The sequence below is a fragment of the Theropithecus gelada genome, chromosome 15 (assembly GCF_003255815.1).
Source record: "Theropithecus gelada isolate Dixy chromosome 15, Tgel_1.0, whole genome shotgun sequence".
Classification (NCBI taxonomy): Eukaryota; Metazoa; Chordata; class Mammalia; order Primates; family Cercopithecidae; genus Theropithecus; species Theropithecus gelada.
In genome coordinates this window covers 3,800,755-3,819,981 of record NC_037683.1, presented here as the reverse complement: position 1 = coordinate 3,819,981, position 19,227 = coordinate 3,800,755, and the positions used below count along the sequence as shown (strand labels likewise).

The 19,227-nt window shown below is 61.6% G+C and overlaps 2 protein-coding genes and 1 pseudogene across 4 annotated transcripts in view; all 3 read left to right on the top strand.

Annotated features, from left to right (window-relative positions):
* Positions 1-17,920, top strand: part of RXRA (retinoid X receptor alpha) — a 120,612-nt gene extending 102,692 nt beyond the window's left edge. For all 3 annotated transcript variants that reach the window (XM_025359845.1, XM_025359843.1, XM_025359844.1), the window contains 4 exons: positions 6,825-6,957; positions 9,315-9,406; positions 11,471-11,576; positions 13,807-17,920. In XM_025359845.1, the coding sequence (XP_025215630.1) occupies positions 6,825-6,957; positions 9,315-9,406; positions 11,471-11,576; positions 13,807-13,954 (479 nt within the window). In that variant the 3' untranslated portion in view covers positions 13,955-17,920. The remainder of the gene's footprint in view (positions 1-6,824; positions 6,958-9,314; positions 9,407-11,470; positions 11,577-13,806) is intronic.
* Positions 14,624-15,414, top strand: LOC112608152 (annotated as a pseudogene).
* On the top strand, positions 16,109-17,920 carry LOC112608558. Its single transcript, XM_025360488.1, has 2 exons — positions 16,109-16,153; positions 16,746-17,920. Exons 1-2 carry the CDS (start codon positions 16,109-16,111, stop codon positions 17,253-17,255), a joined length of 555 nt encoding a protein of 184 aa, XP_025216273.1. The 3' UTR covers positions 17,256-17,920.
* Positions 17,921-19,227: the final 1,307 nt, after the last annotated feature.

Sequence of the window (19,227 nt, the reverse complement as noted above, 5' to 3'; positions counted from 1 at the left end):
CCCCCCTCCCGGGACACTTCCCCGTCCTGGGACACTCCCCCCTCCTGGGACACACCCCCCTCCTGGGACACACCCCCCTCCTGGGACACACTCCTACCTCCCGGGACACTCCCCTCTCCTGGGACACACCCCCCTCCTGGGACACGCTCCCCCTTCCCGGGACACTCCTCCCTCCTGGGACACACTCCTACCTCCCGGGACACTCCCCCCTCCTGGGACACACTCCTGCCTCCCGGGACACTTCCCCATCCTGGGACACTCCCCCCTCCTGGGACCTCTTATGGACTATATGGGACTGTTGGGGGAAGGGCCTGGGGCCTCAGTTTCCCTCCATCCCTCATAAGGAGGTGTGCCATGCGGGGTCTCTCTCAGTGGCCTTCAGAGAGGTAATGGGCTGTTGGTGGAGATTGGGGGGCTCTGGAGAGGGAGGCTGGGTGTGTTCAAGGGGCTGCCCAGGAGGGCCACGTGCTCTCTGCCCTTCTCCTCCCACTCCAAGGCCGCAGCCCTGTTTCCATGCGGAAATGGTGATGCACGGAGCCATTGCACAGAAATGCCTGCTCCACGCACAGCACACTCCCCGTGATGTCATGCGGCGGCCAGGACGGTGGCTGGGATCTCAGCTTTGGGGTTTGGGGATCAGGTTGGCAGTGGAAGCCTGGATGGGGCAGGCGCCCCCCAAGCTGGTCCCCCACCTGGGAAGGGGGTGTGAGGGACGTGCTGATTGAGGCTGGTTCTCGCTGAGTCACCCGGGGTAGCCATGAGGCCAGGCTGTTAGTGGAGTCTCCTGCTGGTGAAGCAACACGTTGGGTGCCCAGGTCTGCCCTCACTGCCCGGCGATGGTGCTGGTCACTGTCCCATGTCCCCCCTGGGCCCAAGAAGCCAAGCTTCCTTAGGGCCAGGTATCCCAGCTGCCTGGAGGCTGCTGCACTGTGGGCTCCGCTGCCTCAGCCTGACTGGGGAGCCTCGGCCCATACAAGGCGGCTCCTAAGCGAGAAATGGAGAAGGTACAGCCAAACGGAGACAGGCTCCTTGTGAAGCAGGGAATGTTCTGGAAGCTGCTTGGGTCAGGACTGCGACCACACAGACTGTGTGTAGAGGGCCTGGTGCCGCCGTCTCCCTCCCAGAAGGACTCTTCTGGCCATATTGGGCCCTGCCGGATGAGCCAGGATAATCTCCCATCTCAAAGTCCTTGACTTAATCCCGTTGGCCTCGTGTCTGGTGGGTCCTCGCTCCTCTGGGCCTGAGGCACGTGGCCGTCTGCTGTTGTGGGCTCAGACTTCTTTCAGAGTGTGGTGCGTATTCTGCCTGCCAAGGGAACCCTGCCCTTGTTTGCAGGGGCTCCCCCAAGAGCCCTCGGTTCAGAGCCCCTGGCTTTGCCAGCTACAGGCCTGCCTGACCCCAGTGGTCTTTGGAGAGATGCCCAAGGGTTTTGCTGAGAACGGATGGTACCCCCACCCCGCCCCAACCCAACAGGCCTGTCCAGGGAACAGTCGGCCGCATGCAGCTCTTTCACTGGGGGATCTCCAGATGGTTGTGCGCTGGGGCCCAGGCGGAGGTCCGAGTCAGATTGGATGGCTGTGTTCGTCACCATATCTGTGTGGTGCCTGGCCCTGCGGTCCCATGTTCTGACAGCTTCTGGCTCCAGCATCAGCCTGTGTGGGGGGAGCGTGGCGGAGTGCGGTGCTGAGGGCCTGCGTGGGGGAATCGTGGCGGAGTGCAGTGCTGAGGGCCTGCGTGGGGGAATCGTGGCAGAGTGCAGTGCTGAGGGCCTGCGTGGGGGAATCGTGGCGGAGTGCGGTGCTGAGGGCCTGCGTGGGGGAATCGTGGCGGAGTGCAGTGCTGAGGGCCTGCGTGGGGGAATCGTGGCGGAGTGCAGTGCTGAGGGCCTGCGTGGGGGAATCGTGGCGGAGTGCAGTGCTGAGGGCCTGCGTGGGGGAATCGTGGCGGAGTGCAGTGCTGAGGGCCTGCGTGGGGGAATCGTGGCGGAGTGCAGTGCTGAGGGCCTGCGTGGGGGAATCGTGGCGGAGTGCAGTGCTGAGGGCCTGCGTGGGGGAATCGTGGCGGAGTGCAGTGCTGAGGGCCTGCGTGGGGGAATCGTGGCGGAGTGCAGTGCTGAGGGCCTGCGTGGGGGAATCGTGGCGGAGTGCAGTGCTGAGGGCCTGCGTGGGGGAATCGTGGCGGAGTGCAGTGCTGAGGGCCTGCGTGGGGGAATCGTGGCGGAGTGCAGTGCTGAGGGCCTGCGTGGGGGAATCGTGGCGGAGTGCAGTGCTGAGGGCCTGCGTGGGGGAATCGTGGCGGAGTGCAGTGCTGAGGGCCTGCGTGGGGGAATCGTGGCGGAGTGCAGTGCTGAGGGCCTGCGTGGGGGAATCGTGGCGGAGTGCGGTGCTGAGGGCCTGCGTGGGGGAAGCGTGGTGGAGCGCGGTGCTGAGGGCCTGCGTGGGGTGGTTGTGGCAGAGTGCGGTGCTGAGGGCCTGCGTGGGGTGGTTGTGGCGGAGCGCGGTGCTGAGGGCCTGCGTGGGGTGGTTGTGGCGGAGCGCGGTGCTGAGGGCCTGCGAGGGGTGAGCGTGGCGGAGTGTGGTGCTGAGGGCCTGCGTGGGGTGGTTGTGGCGGAGTGCGGTGCTGAGGGCCTGCGTGGGGTGGTTGTGGCGGAGCGCGGTGCTGAGGGCCTGCGTGGGGGGATCGTGGCGGAGTGCGGTGCTGAGGGCCTGCGTGGGGTGAGCGTGGCGGAGCGCGGTGCTGAGGACCTGCGTGGGGGGATCGTGGCGGAGTGTGGTGCTGGGTCCCCACTGAGGTCCTTGCTGACCTATGTCCAGCAGGCCCTGCTCATGCATGCTGCCAGCTGGTATTGGCTGAAGGGCTCTGTCCTCCTCTAGGGGGCTTGGGGCTGGGGCTGGGGCTGTAGCCTGACCGGGAATGGGGGTGCGGTCCTGCTGGGTTTTCTTCTGGCAGGAGGCAGTGGCGGAAGTGAGGCCCCGCCCAGCCCTGGCAGGTGCAAGGGGGCACTGAGTGCTCCCCCGTTATGTCCCTGTGCTGGGCCCTCCCACTGTGTTCCCAGCGCTGGTGGGGGAGGTCACTTCCACTGGGCGGCAGCAGCGATGGGAATGGGTGCCCAGACCTGGGATTCCCACCATTGTGAGAGCCATTGGCCATGCAGGTTCAAGGCCCAGGGTCTCTGCTCACTCCGGGGCGTGTCCACCTGTGGCTCTCGGTGGCACTGAGCTGGGGTGCAGGGGCCCAGAAACTGGTGGAGGATTCCAGCCGGGCTGTGGGAGGCTAACGTCACGCGTGTCTGCTCCTGCCGGGTAGGGCCCCTTCCTTGGGGTGGGCTCCTGCCCCACCTGTCTAGGAAGCCTTCAGAAATAAAGCATTAAAATGAATAGTTTTGGCTTGTTCCATGGAAGCTCCGAGTCACACCCTGACACTTGTGTTTGTCAGATGAGTAAACTGAGACAGGGCCGGCTCGCTCACAGCTTTCAAGTTCCTCCATCCAACCTCCTTCCCGCCTGCCCCCTCATCCCAGGCTGTTGGGTTCTGAGTCCGCGTTAGCTGCTCCAGTGGGGTCTTTCGAGGGCCTGGGCTGCACGGGCACCTCCTGCCGTGGAGGCGGGGGGTTGGGGGGAAGGGGCAGGCCTTGCTGGGCCGTGAGGAGGGAGGAGCCAGGCTTATGTAGCAGGCCCGAGGTCCCCCTGTGGGGACAGCACACCACTTGACGTCCCTGGTCTTGTTAATCCTGCCCACATCTCCGGCCCCAGGACACAGGACACAGGGGAAGCCAGGCTGGGCTCTTGTCACTGCCGCCCTGGAACGGGATCCCCATCACAAGCCCCATGGGGACAGCAGCTGTGACTCTGGGGGGCCCTGCCCTGCCTCATGGGTGTGGACTCATTTAACTCTCCAGACCGCCAGGAGTAGCTGTTCTCACTGCCCCCTGTGCTGAGGAAGTGGCAGCTCAGAAGTGAGACAGAAACGCGGCTGAGCCAGGTTGGAGCCCGAGGCCCTGGCTTCCCCACGTGACCCTTGACTCCATGCTTTTCCTTCCAGAAGTGCTGTCCAGGGATCCTGCAACCCCAGCAGAGGCTCTGGGCGTGTGGGCAGGGTCACAAGGGATCTGCAGGAGTAAGTTCCTTGGGCAGGGCCAGCCTCTTGAGTTGGAGGACGTAGTGACCAAGGGGGCAGCTCCAGGCAAGACTCTTGGTCCTGCGCTTGGAGCCTGGAGTAAGACCTGGTATCCCCTGCATCACTGAGGTCCTTCTTCTGAAAGGCCAGTGCACCCTGAGCTGTTAAAAGCTGTGGCTCTGCCGGGCCCCCACATCGCAGGGCCAGGAACTCTCCGTGCAGCAATGGAGCACTTAGAAAGGTGAAGACGCGCCCCAAAGGTTACTGTAAAATGGATTCCTCTCCCGTTTTCTCTTACGTCCGAGAAGGAGGAGGGCAGCTTACAAAGGTGTTCGGGGCAGGAGAGGAGAAATAACCGAGTGAGGACATCGGGGTGGAGGGACGGGGGACAGGGGAGCTGAGATGCAGCCGGCATGCCGGAGGGTGCAGAGAGAGACTCCGCGATGTTCTGTCCGTGTGTATGGGGTCCTGACCTGTATCCTGTGCTGAGGGCTGCATCTCGGCTCAGCAGTGTGCACCCAGCCGTGCAGCAGGCCCCTCTGCTGGGCACACCACAGTTTCAGAGGCAAGTCCACCCTGGTACCTGCTGGGTGGCCCCAGGGGCTCTCGGGGCAGTGGGAGGGGAGGGGGCCACTGCTCCGGTAAACCCCCAGGCCTGGAGGATGCGAGGGAGAGAGGTGGGCCCCAGAGGCCAGGACTGGCCAGGGCTGGTGGGTTTGGGGCCAGCTGTGCCCCAGCCCAGCTCTTGTCCTCAGGCCCCTGGGTCCCTGCCCCTGGCCACAGGAAGTTTGTCCACACTGGGCCTGGTGTGGGAAGGGAGGGAGAGCCCTTTCCTGGGAGAGCATTTACTCTCACTGGGTGTCAGACCCAGTACCTCTCAGCCCAGGAAAACCTGACAGGCTGAGCTGTAGGAGGGGCAGGAGTGGGAGTGGGCCCAGGGCTTCTGTCCGAGTCTCTGTGTGATTTGGGGCAAACCTTTCCCCTCCCTGGGCCACAGATTACCTACACGTCAGATTGAGGGGGTCATCTAGATCAGAGTTCTCCTAAATGTGATGCTACAGATGTTTCATGGGCAAAAAAAAAAAAAAAAAAAAAGGTTCTGTGGTCAAAGAAAATCTGGCTGGGCAGTGTGGAAGCTGTCTTCGTGGCTGACTCGGCTGAGCCCTGGGACGCCACTGCACACTGCAGCCTTGGGGTGTGTTTCCCAAACCGCCGCCCCAGGGAACCCCACTGTTCTGACTCCCCATTGCAACAGGCTGCCTGCTGCCACCTGGCAGGGAGAGGGGATGCGTGACAGGTGGGAGGTGCCTGTCCCGCGTCTGTGACAGTATTTCCAGCCCTGGCTTTTCCATCAGACCGCCCGTGGTGCCGTCTGCATGCTCCCACGGTGGTGGGGCACAGACCCCACCGTTCCTCCCTCATTTTGGTTGCACAGCCTGGGGCGAGTCGGGTGCCATCCCTGCCTGGTCTGTCAGCACACCTGGGCGGGGTGGCCTCGGGGGTGGGACTTCCCTTCTGGGGCCCTGGGATTACTCAGTTGTGAAACGAGGAGAATGGGGGTGGTGACACCTGCCCTCGGGGTCCCCATGACGGGGTGGGTGTGTGCTGGGAGGGTGTGGTGGGCCGAGCCGGAGCTGGCACGGTGGTCCCCACCAACTTCTTGCTGATCACTGACCGCCTCATGCCTCAGTTTCCCCCTCTGTGAAACAAGGTTAATGCCAGTTTTCCAGGATTACAGTTGGGATTAAGTGGGAAATTCATGACAGTGTCGGGGTAGAGGCTGGAGCCTCTGGAGTGCTCGGGGAGTGCAGAAGGTGCTGAAGGTTACTGTGTGACTGCAGGTGATTCTGTGTCACCCTATAAACGGGAGCCGTTAAAACAGCAATGCGTGTGTACGCGAGGGTCCCTGACTGTGTGACTGCAGGTGATTCCATGTCACCCTGTAAACGGGAGCCGTTAAAACAGTAATGCGTGTGCACGCGAGGGTCCCTGACTGTGTGACTGCGGGTGATTCCATGTCACCTGGTCTCCAGGAGCCGTTAAAACAGTAATGCGTGTGCACACGAGGGTCCCTGTTTGAGGCTTTCTTCCTCCCCGATGCCTGCTCTGCTTTGTCTGCACTGTAACCTCATGTTGAGGAACTGCTGTTCCTAACTGCCTGCCCCCCAGGGAACCCCCGATGTTGAGGGGCTGCTGTTTTCTAACCTTCCCCCCGCTGGGAAACCTCCCAAAAGACGCCGCAGCTCTCATGCACCTGCCTTCCGTTGGATAACCTGCTGTTTGGTGGCATTCCACGAAGTGCACACGGATCCCCGAGAGTTTGCTCCTGGGACCCTGCTGGCGGCAGTGGTTCTGGGACCACCCTGGGAACATCGCTGGGTGCTCTCCCGCGTGCTCTGTGGCAGGAGCATCCTGCACGCACAGGAGGAAGCTTCCGTGGGCACATGAGTTTGTGAGCTCTTGGGTTCCACAAAGCTCAAGGGACTTTGTGCGGGGCTTCTCAGGGCCTGTTGTGTGCCGGTGTGTACTGTGGAAGAGGCATTCTCAGGAACCTCTTTTCTGTGGAATATTTCGTGGGATTGGGGTTCCAGAGCCTGTCAGGATGGGTCTGTGACATGCTGGCTCTGTGGGCTCCCACCAGGGGCTGGGGAAGGGGCGAGCCCCGTGGGGCCTGGAGACGGCCGAGTGACCATATGCTTCCTCCCCAGGCTGGAATGAACTGCTCATCGCCTCCTTCTCCCACCGCTCCATCGCCGTGAAGGACGGGATCCTCCTGGCCACCGGACTGCACGTCCACCGGAACAGCGCCCACAGCGCGGGGGTGGGCGCCATCTTTGACAGGTCAGGGGGGGTCCCAGGAGGGGCGAGGGCGCTTTGCTCACCTCCACCGCCAGGCGAGCTGAGTTCAGTCGCCTCGGCCCCCGTGCACGTCCTACCTAGTGTTATTTCAGCGCATGAAGGGTGCGCACGTGGAAAACAGAGAAAAGCACAAGGAGGAGGCTCAGAGCCCCATGCCAGCCCTGCCTCTGGGGCATCTGTAACCACAGGAGCACTTGGCCTATCTCTCTCCAGCTCTTCTTTTTTCACGATCCCATGTATTTATCTGTGGGAAGGAAAGCTTCATTTATTTTTAAAGCGATGATACCGTAGATGCGGTTTTGTAAAAGTGTCAATTCCGATTGGCACATCGCAGGCTGCGTGAGGCTGGCACGGGAATGCCATGGCAGCCCGGGGCGTGGTGCGGCCTAACGCCTGTCCCCGTGCAGGCAGGGGTGTCAGACCACAGTGCTTTACGCCTCCCAGCGGAGCATGGGCTGCACCTCAGCCACTTCTCAGGGGACACACTGCAGGAGCAGCACTGGCTGCAGAGTCCGCCGTCTTCCGGGCCTGGGTGGTCCGTGTCCATTCACGTTGCCCTCCCAGAGCACCGGCCAGCTCGGCTCTGCCAGGCGAGGCGGATGGTAGCTTCCTTGTCGCTGTCACTGCGGTCTTTCTCCACGAGTCCAGAGAGCCCACTGGGCCTTCTGGGGACCGGATGTCAGCTTCAGCTGGAGCAGGAGGGCTGGGGAGGGGTACTGCAGGGTCCTTGGTCAGGGATCTGCAGCACAAGGAGCCGTGGGTGGGGAGGAGCAGGCCACCTGGAGAAGGTGGCCCCTGAACACAAAAGCCCTCACATTAGAGGTGAGTAGAGGTCATGCACTGGCAGTTACAGGGGACGGATGCCCCAGCAGCAATGCCCCAGGGGGTGGTTCAGGTCCCCGCGTCCCGAGGGTGGTCCTGAAACTTGACCTCCATGGGATGTGCCAAGTGCAAAAGGGTGGCCGCGGATGGTGGGCAAACACTGGTTTAAACAGTGTCCTTGAGGGTCTTTGCTGCAGGACTTGTCAGGGCCTTTAAGAAGTTAGTGTACAGGAGGGTCCCCACGGGGGCTGCAGGGTGCCGTGTTTATTGCCCACAGCAGCTTCTTTAGGGGGGTACTGGGGATACGGCTTTGGGAAGCGAGGCCCCAGCCACTGGCCCAGCTGACAGTTCCTTTGGCTGGCTGGTAGAGAGATGGTGATGACAGAGGTGGACGGTAGCTTCCTTGTTGCTATCTCTGGGGTTACATTCTCTGGGGTCCCAGAGCAGTGACCACAGAGGCCCCAGCGTTTCCTCGCCTTCTGTGCAAGTGGAATGCAAAGTCTTTGCCCTCAGTGGCCCAGGCCGTTTCCATGCCCGCTGCCCTGCCCCTCTGCAGCTGTGTGCCTCTGCCTCAGAGCAGACATCGGGGGTCCCTCCCAGCTCCTGTTCTGTCCCACCCTGTCCTCCGGGCTCCTTCAGATCTTCTCCCAGGAATCAGCTAGGGCACTCCCCATTCTGCAGACCTTCAGGGCCCCCCTTGGCCTACAGGGGAGAGCCCAGGCTCCTTAGGCAACCATCCGGGCCCCACCCGGTCACCTCCCTTTCCCCCGCTCTGGCCCACCCTCCGTTCCTGGACACAGCAGTCGAGCTTTGGGGTTGGTGGGCAGGCTGCTGAGGCTAGGGGGCCCAGGACACTGCAGAGGCCGATGGGATTCAGAATCCAGCTGCAGGAGTGGGGCGGCTGAGTCTGAATCCAAGAACACCCCCAGCCTCTCCATGGAGGGAACTGGCGGGTTTTCCCTGTGTCGAGGCTGGTGGGTTTTTTTTTTTTTTTTTTTTCTTGGTGATAAGAAGTGGACATGACTCCCTTTGGCAGCCCCCACCCAGGGAGATCAGGCCCTGGGGAGAGGTCTCTTCCTGGACTGAAGGGAGCGGCTGGGGCTGGGGCACGGGCAGGGTCTTTGCCTCAGGTGGTGCTAGGTCTGCAGCTGAGGAGGGACAGTGGTGGGTCTTACTGGGCTCAGGAGGGGTGGACTCTGTACCTCACGTGCAGCTCCGGCTCACCTCAGCTTAGCTGTCACGAGGTGCCTCCTTAGCCTCTAGGTTCCCAGAATAAAGCCCCACAGGCAGACCTAGAGGGAGAGGAGAGGAGCCCATCCTCCGGGCAGGGGTGGCACCTGGGCCCAGGTTCCAGCCCATTCCCTCTCGGGCTGTCTGGTGGTCCTTGCCTTGGCTTGGCCCATCTCAGCTGCCCTCCGGCCACACCCGGCTTCCCAGAGACCTTGGGTATCTGGGGTATGGCCTTGGTGAGGACCTCGGCCTAACTGAGATGGGGTGTCTGCCCTCCTCCTCTGCAGGGTGCTGACAGAGCTCGTGTCCAAGATGCGGGACATGCAGATGGACAAGACGGAGCTGGGCTGCCTGCGCGCCATCGTCCTCTTCAACCCCGGTATGGCCTTCCTGCCTCGAGGCTCCTGGCCCCGTTCTCTGGTGGGGCAGAGGCACCTGGGCCTCCTCCCGGCTGCACCTCTTGGCTGTGGCCGCACATGAGGCCAACTTCCGCTCTCCTTGAGCTCAGCGTGCTCCCCTCCCAGTGGAAGTGTGGTCGTGCTGCCTTCTGCTCACCTTGAGGGCCCGCCAAGGGAACGTGGCCCCTGGGCACAGGGGGACCCAGCAAGGCACCTGTCATGAGGGTCTTGGTGGTGCTGTCTGGGCTCCGCGGTTCGCAGCGTTCACCATTGTGCATCTGAATCCAGACTCCGGAAGTGGCCGGCTGTGGTTGTGAACTTCCAGTGCTGAAGTTTGGGAGCCCCGAGCCCTGCAGGCTGGGGATGGGGTGGGGATGGGTCAGGCCTGCCAGGTGTTCAGAGGGGACCAACTTCATCCCCGAGCCTCGGGTCCAGGGTGTTTCTGGGGCTGGGCCCTGTGGTTGAGGAGAGCAGGGCTTGGGGCTGTGGGGCTGGAGCTGGGCACAAGCCTCTGGCCCACAGTGCGGCCCTTCTCCAGCCTCTGGGTTCTCGGTTTGAAAGCCTCCTAGATGCTACCCCTTTGCCCAACAAGTGCTGACATGTGCCTGTTTGCTCGGCACCCTGCCGGGCATGGGAGGACTCTTCACACTGCGGGGTAGGGCTTGCCTGCCCAGAGCTTGGGGTTTAGAGGGTCGCGCCCACCAGCAGGTGCCCCTGGCACATGAGGACAGGAGCGCGGTGGGTCGAGGGTGCGGGCCACTTCCTCCGGGAGCTGGAAGTTAGACAGGGGCCAGGGGAACGGGAGGCACAGAGGTGGGGTGGACTGGTGGGGGCAGCCCAGGCAGGGTCTTGAAAGTCTTGCTAAGTCTGGGTTTTCTCTTGGGGCCACAGGGAGCCAAGTCCCGAGGGGTTCCAGCTGGGAGGAAGCTGTGGGTTTCTGTGTTTGGAAACTCAGCTCACTGCGATAGGGGTGGGCGGCTGGGGTGTGGAGGGAGAGGTTTGGGGCTGCCGTGGGGAGCTCACCTGGGCCGTGGTGGAGGGAATGGAGCCCTCTCAGCTCCTGGCCCTGACCTTGCCCTTTGTCAGACCTGGCTCTGAGGGACTGGGCCGGGATGGAGATGGACATCTTCTTGTGGGGAGAGCTTGTTTCCAGGGACATTTTATCACCCAGGCTGTGTATCCAGGCCATAATCCTGCCGGCTCGGAGGCTGAGTCACACCACGGCTCGGCCCGGCCCAAGGAATCCCCATTCAGGTCCTGTGTGGTCTGGTTGCTAGAGCTGGGGCACCAGCGGGACCTGGGCACGGGCCTGCAGGGAGGGTGAGATTGTCTGGCACGAGCAGGGTCTAGGCACAGGCTTGCAGGGAAGGCGAGGAGACCAAGGCACAGGCTTGCAGGGAGGGTGAGGAGACGGGCTAGAGCTGAGGCAGCTCAGGGAGCCAGACATGTTGCCAGGGAGCCCCAGGACATGGGCCAAGGTGGCATTCACATGGGGTCCCTTGGCCTTGGAGGTGTTGATGGCTGCAGTCTCAGCCTCTGTCCACTCTGGGCTCTCGAGTCTGGGTCTGGAGCTCAGCACTCCATGAGCATGCCGAGGATGGGTTCCCTCAGGGTCTGGGTGCTCCTGGGGGCAGCAGCGATAGCTCCCGTCCGTGTCATGGGGCTGGGACCCAAGGGCAGCAGAGGCCTCCGTTGTCTCTCCCAGTTCCCATGGCGGCTGGAAAGCAGCAGATTCCTGACACTTTATCGATGGGGAAACCGAGTCTCTGGAGGTCAAATAATTGACCCAAGGCCACATGGCTGGCAAGTGGCAGAGCCGAGCTTGGAGCCAGAGCAGCCTGGCCTGGCCATGGATTCCATGGTCATCCCCCTGCCACCAGGCTCTGGGGGAGCAGGCGGGGGCGTGTCCAGTGGCGTCCCTCACACCACGTACTCTGCCCGTGGTGGGGCAGCTTGGGAGACCCCACACAAGCCTGGGTCCTGGGGGCGGGTGCCTGGAACACACCCAGCTGAGGGTTCTGACCTGTGGCCTCTTCTCCTTTCAGACTCCAAGGGGCTCTCGAACCCGGCCGAGGTGGAGGCGCTGAGGGAGAAGGTCTACGCATCCCTGGAGGCCTACTGCAAGCACAAGTACCCAGAGCAGCCGGGAAGGTGGGTCCCGCCCTGTCCCACACACACCCCAGACCTGGGCTCTTGTCTCCAGAGCCCCCACCTTGCTGCAAGGCTGTTTTATGTGAATGAGAAGGTGGCACCCTCCCCAGGCCCAGCCCGTGCCAGCAGGTCCTGAGCAGGCAGCGGGAGGTCCTCCAGGCCAGTGGGCTGTGGCAGGCACACCCCACAGGCTCACGCTATATCCCCACCGGAAGGATTACCTCACACCTGGCACATAGTAGGTGCTTGTCTTTGTCAAGTAGGTAGATGAAGGCTGTGCTTCACCCCCCACTGCGCTCCCCTGCCAGGCAGAACCACCAGAGGTCCGGCGACACCAGCACGTAGTAGGTACTTCACAAGCATGTGTAGAGTGGATGGCCAGATGCCTACACATTCTAAACACTCTCTCCAAGTGTGTACAGAATAGGCAGCCACGGCCCAAGCGCAGAGCTCATCTTTCTCCGCTGCCCGGCTGTGGGCCCTAGAAGGGCTGGGGTTCTCTCGTTTCTGAGTCCGCAGTGCTGGGTGCACAGTAGGTGTCCAGGAAGAGAAACATTTGTGGATCCCTCGGTTTCAAAGTCAGCTCTCCAGAGTCTGCCTCTTCTCTCAAAAGGGGCATCTCCTGGCCTCTTGATCCTCAGACTGTGGGTGGGGGGTCGGGGGAGGTGGGGCCCAGCAGACCTCCTAGGACACCCAGGCCCTCCCGCCACCAGCACATACACAGTTAACTGTGTCCCCGCTGCCTGCTCAGCCCTCATCTGGCTTGGTTTAAAGTGAAACTTCCCGGAGGACGAGGACAGGAGGGGGTGGCAGGCAGCTTATTTTTCCTGGCTTTCTGCCCTGGCTCATCTCGCCAGCTCAGCAGAAAACAGCTTGTTCTCTGGCCGGACTCCAGCCTCTGCGCTGTTTTTGCCTTTAAAACAAGGACTGCGAGGCAGCCAACCACAGAGCTTTTCCCTGAAAGAGAGACGTCGTTAATAATTAATGAGGTCCCGCAGCCCCTGGAGGGGCCGTGTGGAGAGACTCAGGCCGTGCACAGGGGCCTTGGGGCAGACACGGCCAGCCAGAAGGGACACCTGGTCCCCCCTGTCCTCAGCGGCAGCTGCTGCCCTCATGCCTGGCCCTGCCATCCCTCTTCCCAGAGCCCCAGACTTCTCCCGCTCCCTCTCCGCCAGCCCACTGGTCCCTGCCCCAGGAAACTCCCCGGGGTGGGCCAGGCCCTGAGGAGCAACCCATGCTCCCTCCCTCCCCCGCCAGCCTTCTCTGACCAGGCTGTGCCCAACACCAGCAGAGCTATTTCTGGGGAAGGGGTGGCCCTGGTCTGAGGCCCACAGCCCTGCACGAGGTGCCGTGGGAGGCACTGTATGGAAAGGGGCTTGCCCCAGTACACAGCTCCCAAGTCAGGCCCGGCTCCACCTGCAGTGGGGGTGCAGCCTGACTCCTCCTCCCCTAACCTGATGCCCTTTGACTTCTTGGTTACCCACCATGTGCCCTGCCTGTTCCCTGCGACTCACCAGTGTGCTCAGCAGCCCTTTCCCTGACAGGCCCCACAGTCTCTTGCTGCGGTGGCTGCTGCAGCCAGATGCATTGCTGACCTCACACCCGCTCCTGGCTGTCGTGGCCCACATTTTTCCATGTTTTAAGAGACAGCGTCTCGCTGTGTTGCCCAGGCTGGAGTGCAGTGGTATGATCGTAGCTCACCGCAGCCTCAGCCTGGGCTCAAGTGGTCCTCGGTACAGGCATTGTGCACCACCACGCCTGGCTACTGTTTTTCTCTTGTTCTTTTGTAGAGACAGGGTCTCACTGCGTTGCCCAGGCTGGTCTCGAACTCCTGGCCTCCAGCCATCCTCCCACCTCGGCCTCTCAAAGTGCTGAGATTACAAGTGTGAGCCATCATGCCCAGCTGCCCACAATTTTTCACTTCTTTACAAAGAACTATTCAGCCTGCCCTAGCCAGCCGCTGTCTGGCCCCTGGCCCTTCATCTGCGTCCTCGGCCCCAGGGATCCCCCTTCACTCTCTCCGGGCTCTGGGATGCCACTGCCCCTGTTTCCTTCTAGCCTCCCCTCCTTCCTTCTAGAGGCTGGGCACAGGCAGATCCGGGGCTACAGACCAGCCTCGGATGGGTTGGGCTCTCAGACACAGCCCCATCCCCAGGGAGGCCTCCAGGTGCCAGGGCAGAACGGCCCCTGCCCCTTCTTGCCTGGCCGTCACCAGACCCGTTCCCTGCAGGTTCGCCAAGCTGTTGCTCCGCCTGCCGGCTCTGCGCTCCATCGGGCTCAAGTGCCTGGAACATCTCTTCTTCTTCAAGCTCATTGGGGACACGCCCATTGACACCTTCCTCATGGAGATGCTGGAGGCGCCGCACCAAATGACTTAGGCCTGCGGGCCCATCCTTTGCGCCCACCCGGTCTGGCCACCCTGCCTGGACGCCAGCTGCTCTTCTCAGCCTGAGTCCTGTCCCTGCCCTTCTCTGCCTGGCCTGTTTGGACTTTGGGGCACAGCCTGTCACTGCTCTGCCTAAGAGATGTGTTGTCACCCTCCTTATTTCTGTTACTACTTGTCTGTGGCCCAGGGCAGTGGCTTTCCTGAGGCAGCAGCCTGCGTGGCAAGAACTGGCGTGGTGAGCCCAGCCAGGCGCCTCCCCACCGGGCTCTCGGGACGCCCTGCCACACCCCACGGGGCGTGGGCGACTCGCAGGGTCTTCGGGCCCCAGCCCTGGAGCTGCGGGCGTTGGGAATGCGGTTTTTGTTTCCGTTGCTGTTTATCGATGCTGGTTTTCAGAATGTCCGTGTGGCCCTCCTGTCTGGAGTGACATCTTCACCTGCTCTGAATACTGGTGCCTGGCCAGCCTGTGACAGCTTCCCCCTCATCAGGAGGAGGGGACAGCTGGGGGCGCAGGCTGGTGTGTCGTCAGCAAAGACCTCAGCCGCCTCGGGGAGGAGAGGGGACTCGTGGGGCCAGCAGGCTGCCCTGTGCTCTGAGTGAGGGGGAAGCAGCCCCTTTTTCCAAAGATAACTCACAGGTTTGCCCTTGAGCCAATGAGAACATGAGCCACCGTCTGTGCAGGGTTTTGGGGCCACCTCCAGGCTGCAGGGACAGGGGTCACTCACCACCCCTCGGTTTTCTCTCTGCCTTGGTGTCCTGGTTTCAGACTCCCTGCTCCCTGTTCAGACCGGAGTGCCCTGGCCCCTCCCCAGCCTGAGTCTTCTTGCTCTGAGGGCTGGGCCGAGGCTTGTCCTTGGTTCCTGCAGGGCTGGCCCCGGCTCGGGCGGGTGGGGTGTCACCACCTCACTGGCCTTGCTGGAGGCACAGGGCTCTGCTGACCTGCAGCCATCTGTGAGGCCCGCGGGGATGGGAGGGGAGGAGGGTGGCCTGTCGGTTTCCCTCAGAGGGGGCAGGTGGCCTGGAGAAAGAGGGGCTCAGGAACTGGGAGCCTCGTGGGTGGGGCAGATGCTCCGCGGCCTGGAGTGGCTCTGCGGGGGCATTGGTGGGACCCCGGCTCAGGCTTTCTCTCTGGCTGCCAGTTGTGTCTAAAAGACTTGGAATCTGAGAACCGTGAGTTGCAGCGCCCTCGGGCCTGGGCCACACGCAGGCCCTGGTGGGACCCCCCAGCCTCGTGGTGCCCACGGACAGCGTTGTTCACCCAGAGCCTTACTTGGGAGCCTCACTGAATGTCTGCTCTGGTTGAAGGTGGTGGGGGCTCAGCCCCGTGCAGCCCGGCGCTCCTCCCACAGGCTCTGCCCCCGGGCTCCGGTGGTGTGGGGACCCTCTCAGGTTGAACTCGCCTCTTTTGCACTGGAAGGCCCTCCCTTTGGCCTGAGTACTTTTCCTAGTCGCGCCTCAGTCCCGTGGACCCAGCGTTTGTCAGTCGCAGGTGCCTGAACGGGGGATGGATGGGGGGATACAGGAGGGGGCTCTTGTCTTCCCGGGAGCAGTCTAGGAATGATGCGGGGGAGTGGGTGCCTTCTCCAGAGTCTTACCCCACCTGGAGCGGGGGCTTCCTCACTGGGGAAGGGAGCTGCCTAGGAGGTTGGACTGGGAGGCAGTGGCTTGGAGAGGCAGTTCTCCAGTCTCGGTGGGGAAGAAAGTGTCCATTCTTTTCCTTCCTGGATCTCCCAGCCAGAGCTGAGCTGAGGCACCTGGGTGGAGCCTGCAGCTGAGTCTGTGCCCGAGACAGAGGCTGTCAGAGATTCCACAAGCCTCTCCTTCCTGTCCCCCTCCACCCCTGCCTCCTTCCTGCCCCCCTCCACCCCTGCCTTTCAGCATCGTGGATCCCCAGAGGTGGCCCCCTGCCCAGTCCACCATCCTGAGGCAGAGTGTTGAGCCTCACACCTGTACCAGGTCCCTGGCCAGCTGGGCCCCTCCCAGGCACTGCCAGGAAGCCCCAGCTGCCCCTGGGGGGTGTGGTGGAAACGGCAGGAGGGTGCAGGCATTCCCGGGGCCCCGGCGGTGGGAGCGTGAAAAGACCTAACGCCAACACCTGGTGCCTTCTGCAGCCAGCGCCCACCCATCCGTGCCCGGACCCTTGGGAATGCCCGCGGCTCCAGAGGAAGAAGCCCAGGGACGGGCCTCGATGGTAGGGGGTCGGCTTCCTGGGAACTTGGTCGTTTCCGGCGCTGGCTGGCTGGCTGGATGTAAAGCACTGAAGCCCCCCCGGGCCGCCAACCCCTGAAAGCAGGACCGGGCCTCCCTGGCCCCGGCAGCCTTGCCCACCGCTCCACGTGTCCTGGGCTCTTCCTGCCCCTTTCTCATCGGCCTTGCGGTTGTACAAACAGTGCTGTTGGTTTGAAAAGGTGACGCGTGGGGAGTGTGGCGCATCACTGAGTAGAGAGGTAGAGTTTCTATTTAACCAGACCTGTAGTAGTATTACCAATCCGGTTCAATTAAGGTGATTTTTTTGTAATTCTTATTTTGGTGGGACAATCTTTAATTTTCTAAAGATAGCACTAACATCAGCTCATTAGCCACCTGTGCCTGTCCCCGCCTTGGCCCGGCTGGATGAAGCGACTTCCCAGCAGGGCCCCCCCTTCCCAGCGGCTGCTTCCTGGGCCCCCGGGGCACTCCGGCACCTTCAGGCGGGCGCCTCAGCTGGTCACCTTCCGGCTTTGCCGTTCAGATGGCGCTCCTAGGCTGAAGAGTGAAGATGCCACAGAGCTGGGGTCCCCTAGGCTGCGTCGGGCACGCTTGGAAGCTGGCCTGCCGGGACCTTCCACCCTGGGGCCTGTGTCAGCCACTGGCCCTCCATACCCTGGAAGCATACGACCTCTGGGAAAGACAGTCCTGACCTTCGGTTTTCCAAGCACGGTGTTCCCCAAGAATTCTGGGCTGGCGGCCTGGTGGCAGTGCTGGAGATGGCCCCGAGCCCCTCCCCCTGGGGCACCCAGGAGGGCCCTGCCAGAATGTGCAGCCTGTGGGTAGTCGGCTGGTGTCCCTGTCGTGGAGTTGGGGTGCGTGGCCTGGTGCCCGTCCACGCGGGTGTGCGGTGTAAACATGTATGTGCTGTACGGAGAGATGCGTGTGGAGAGAGCCGCACGCGAGTGCCACGCAGGAGAGGCGGAGCAGTTACCAGTGTTTTGTGTTTATTTTTAATCAAGACATTTCCCCTGTTTTCCTATAAATTTGCTTCGTGTAAGCAAGTATATAAGGACCCTCCTTTGGTGAAATCCGGGTTCGAATGAATATCTCAAGGCAGGAGATGCATCTATTTTAAGATGCTTTGGAGCAGACAGCTTTAGCCGTTCCCAATCCTTAGCAATGCCTTAGCTGGGACGCATAGCTAATACTTTAGAGAGGATGACAGATCCATAAAGAGAGTAAAGATAAGAGAAAATGTCTAAAGCATCTGGAAAGGTTAAAAAAAAAAATCTATTTTTGTACAAATGTAATTTTATCCCTCATGTATACTTGGATATGGCGGGGGGGAGGGCTGGGACTGTTTTGTTTCTGCTTCTAGAGATTGAGGTGAAAGCTTCGTGCGAGAAACGCCAGGACGGACGATGGCAGAGGAGAGGGCTCCTGTGACGGCGGCGAGGCTTGGGAGGAAACCGCCGCGACAGGGGTGTCTTCCTTGGGGGCAGGAGGGTGGGCCTGAGGCTTTCAAGGGTTTTCTTCCCCTTTCGAGTAATTTTTAAAGCCTCACTCTGTTGCGTCCTGTTGCCGGCCTTCCTGCGACTGTGACTGTGAAACGCTTCCCCGTACGATTGTCTCGGAAACATCGCGGCCGCAGGTGCCAGGGTTTGATGGACAGTGACATTAGAATGGTGGAAAAGAAGCACGCAAAGGGAGAAACGTGAGAGGAGAAACAAAATATGAGCGTTTAAAATACATCGCCATTCAGTTCGTTTGTTCTGTGTGGGGATTTTTTTTATTTGGGGCGGGAGGGCCCGTAATCAGTCCCCACCAGCCCGCCCTCCTCCCCACCCCACCCGTTGGTCCTGTGTGGCAAGGCCGGCGTCCTCTGCGGGCCACACTCGGGAGTTCTCTCCCTGTCCACTGGCCTCTGCTGCTTCTCCAAGGGACAGGGGGCTGGGGCCTCCACGAGGGTATCTGTCAGCAGCCACGGGCACCGGGCCTGTGGGTACCTGCAGAGCACGAGTGTTCCCACCTGTCCCTCACCGGGCTGCCTAAGCACCTCCACCTCTGCAGCCATGCTGGCCTGGGTGGGCAGGAGGTGAACCCAGAGGGCCAGGGAACACACGATGTCACCCAACTGCCCCATAATAACAAGTTAATGATGCCCCATCTGCACTGTCTCCTGTGATAAATGCCCTCCGTCTCCATGCTGTCTGGGGCTGGGCTGCTCCCGGCCTGAGGTTTCGTGGTGGTGCCCGGAGCCCTCTCATACACCTGTGTCCAGCCAGGCACCCTCCACGAGAAGCACCAGACACAGTGAAGATGGGGAGTGGGGCTCTGAGGGTCCAGGTCCTGCCCTGTGATGGTGGGCAGAGGGCCGTGTGGCCTGTGCCCAAAGCAAGGATGGCTCCTGGGTGAGAATTAAAATGGAAGGGCCTGCCACCTGAAGGGCAGGGGCTTCCTGATGGCATTCCCCTCGTGAGCACACACACATTCACACACTTGCATACTCAAACACCCACACAGACACGCTCACATTCACCCTTGCACCCATTGATATGCATGCACACATCACATGCTCACACACATGCTTTGTCATGCACACCCATGCACAACTGCTGCCATGTACACACGAATGCATGCCCGTGCAACCACCGATACACACTTTCATATGCACGCACCCGTACACGCTCCCATGCATCCACACTCCCAAGCACACACCCATAGATGCTTATGTACACACCCATACACACTCCCATGCACACACACCCACAGTCCCATACACATTCCCATACACCCACACACCCACACTCCCATACACATTCCCATACACACCGCCATGCACACACACACTCCCATGCACACACACCCATACACGCTCGTACACACCCATACACTCCCATGCACACACACCTATACACCCCACACACCCATATTCCCATGCACACACACTCATGTACACACCCATGCACGCTCTCATGCACACATACATGCTTTCATATGTACACCAATAATCCCATGCACACACACCCATAGCCGCTCATGCACGCACCCATACACACCCCCAGGCGCGCACAC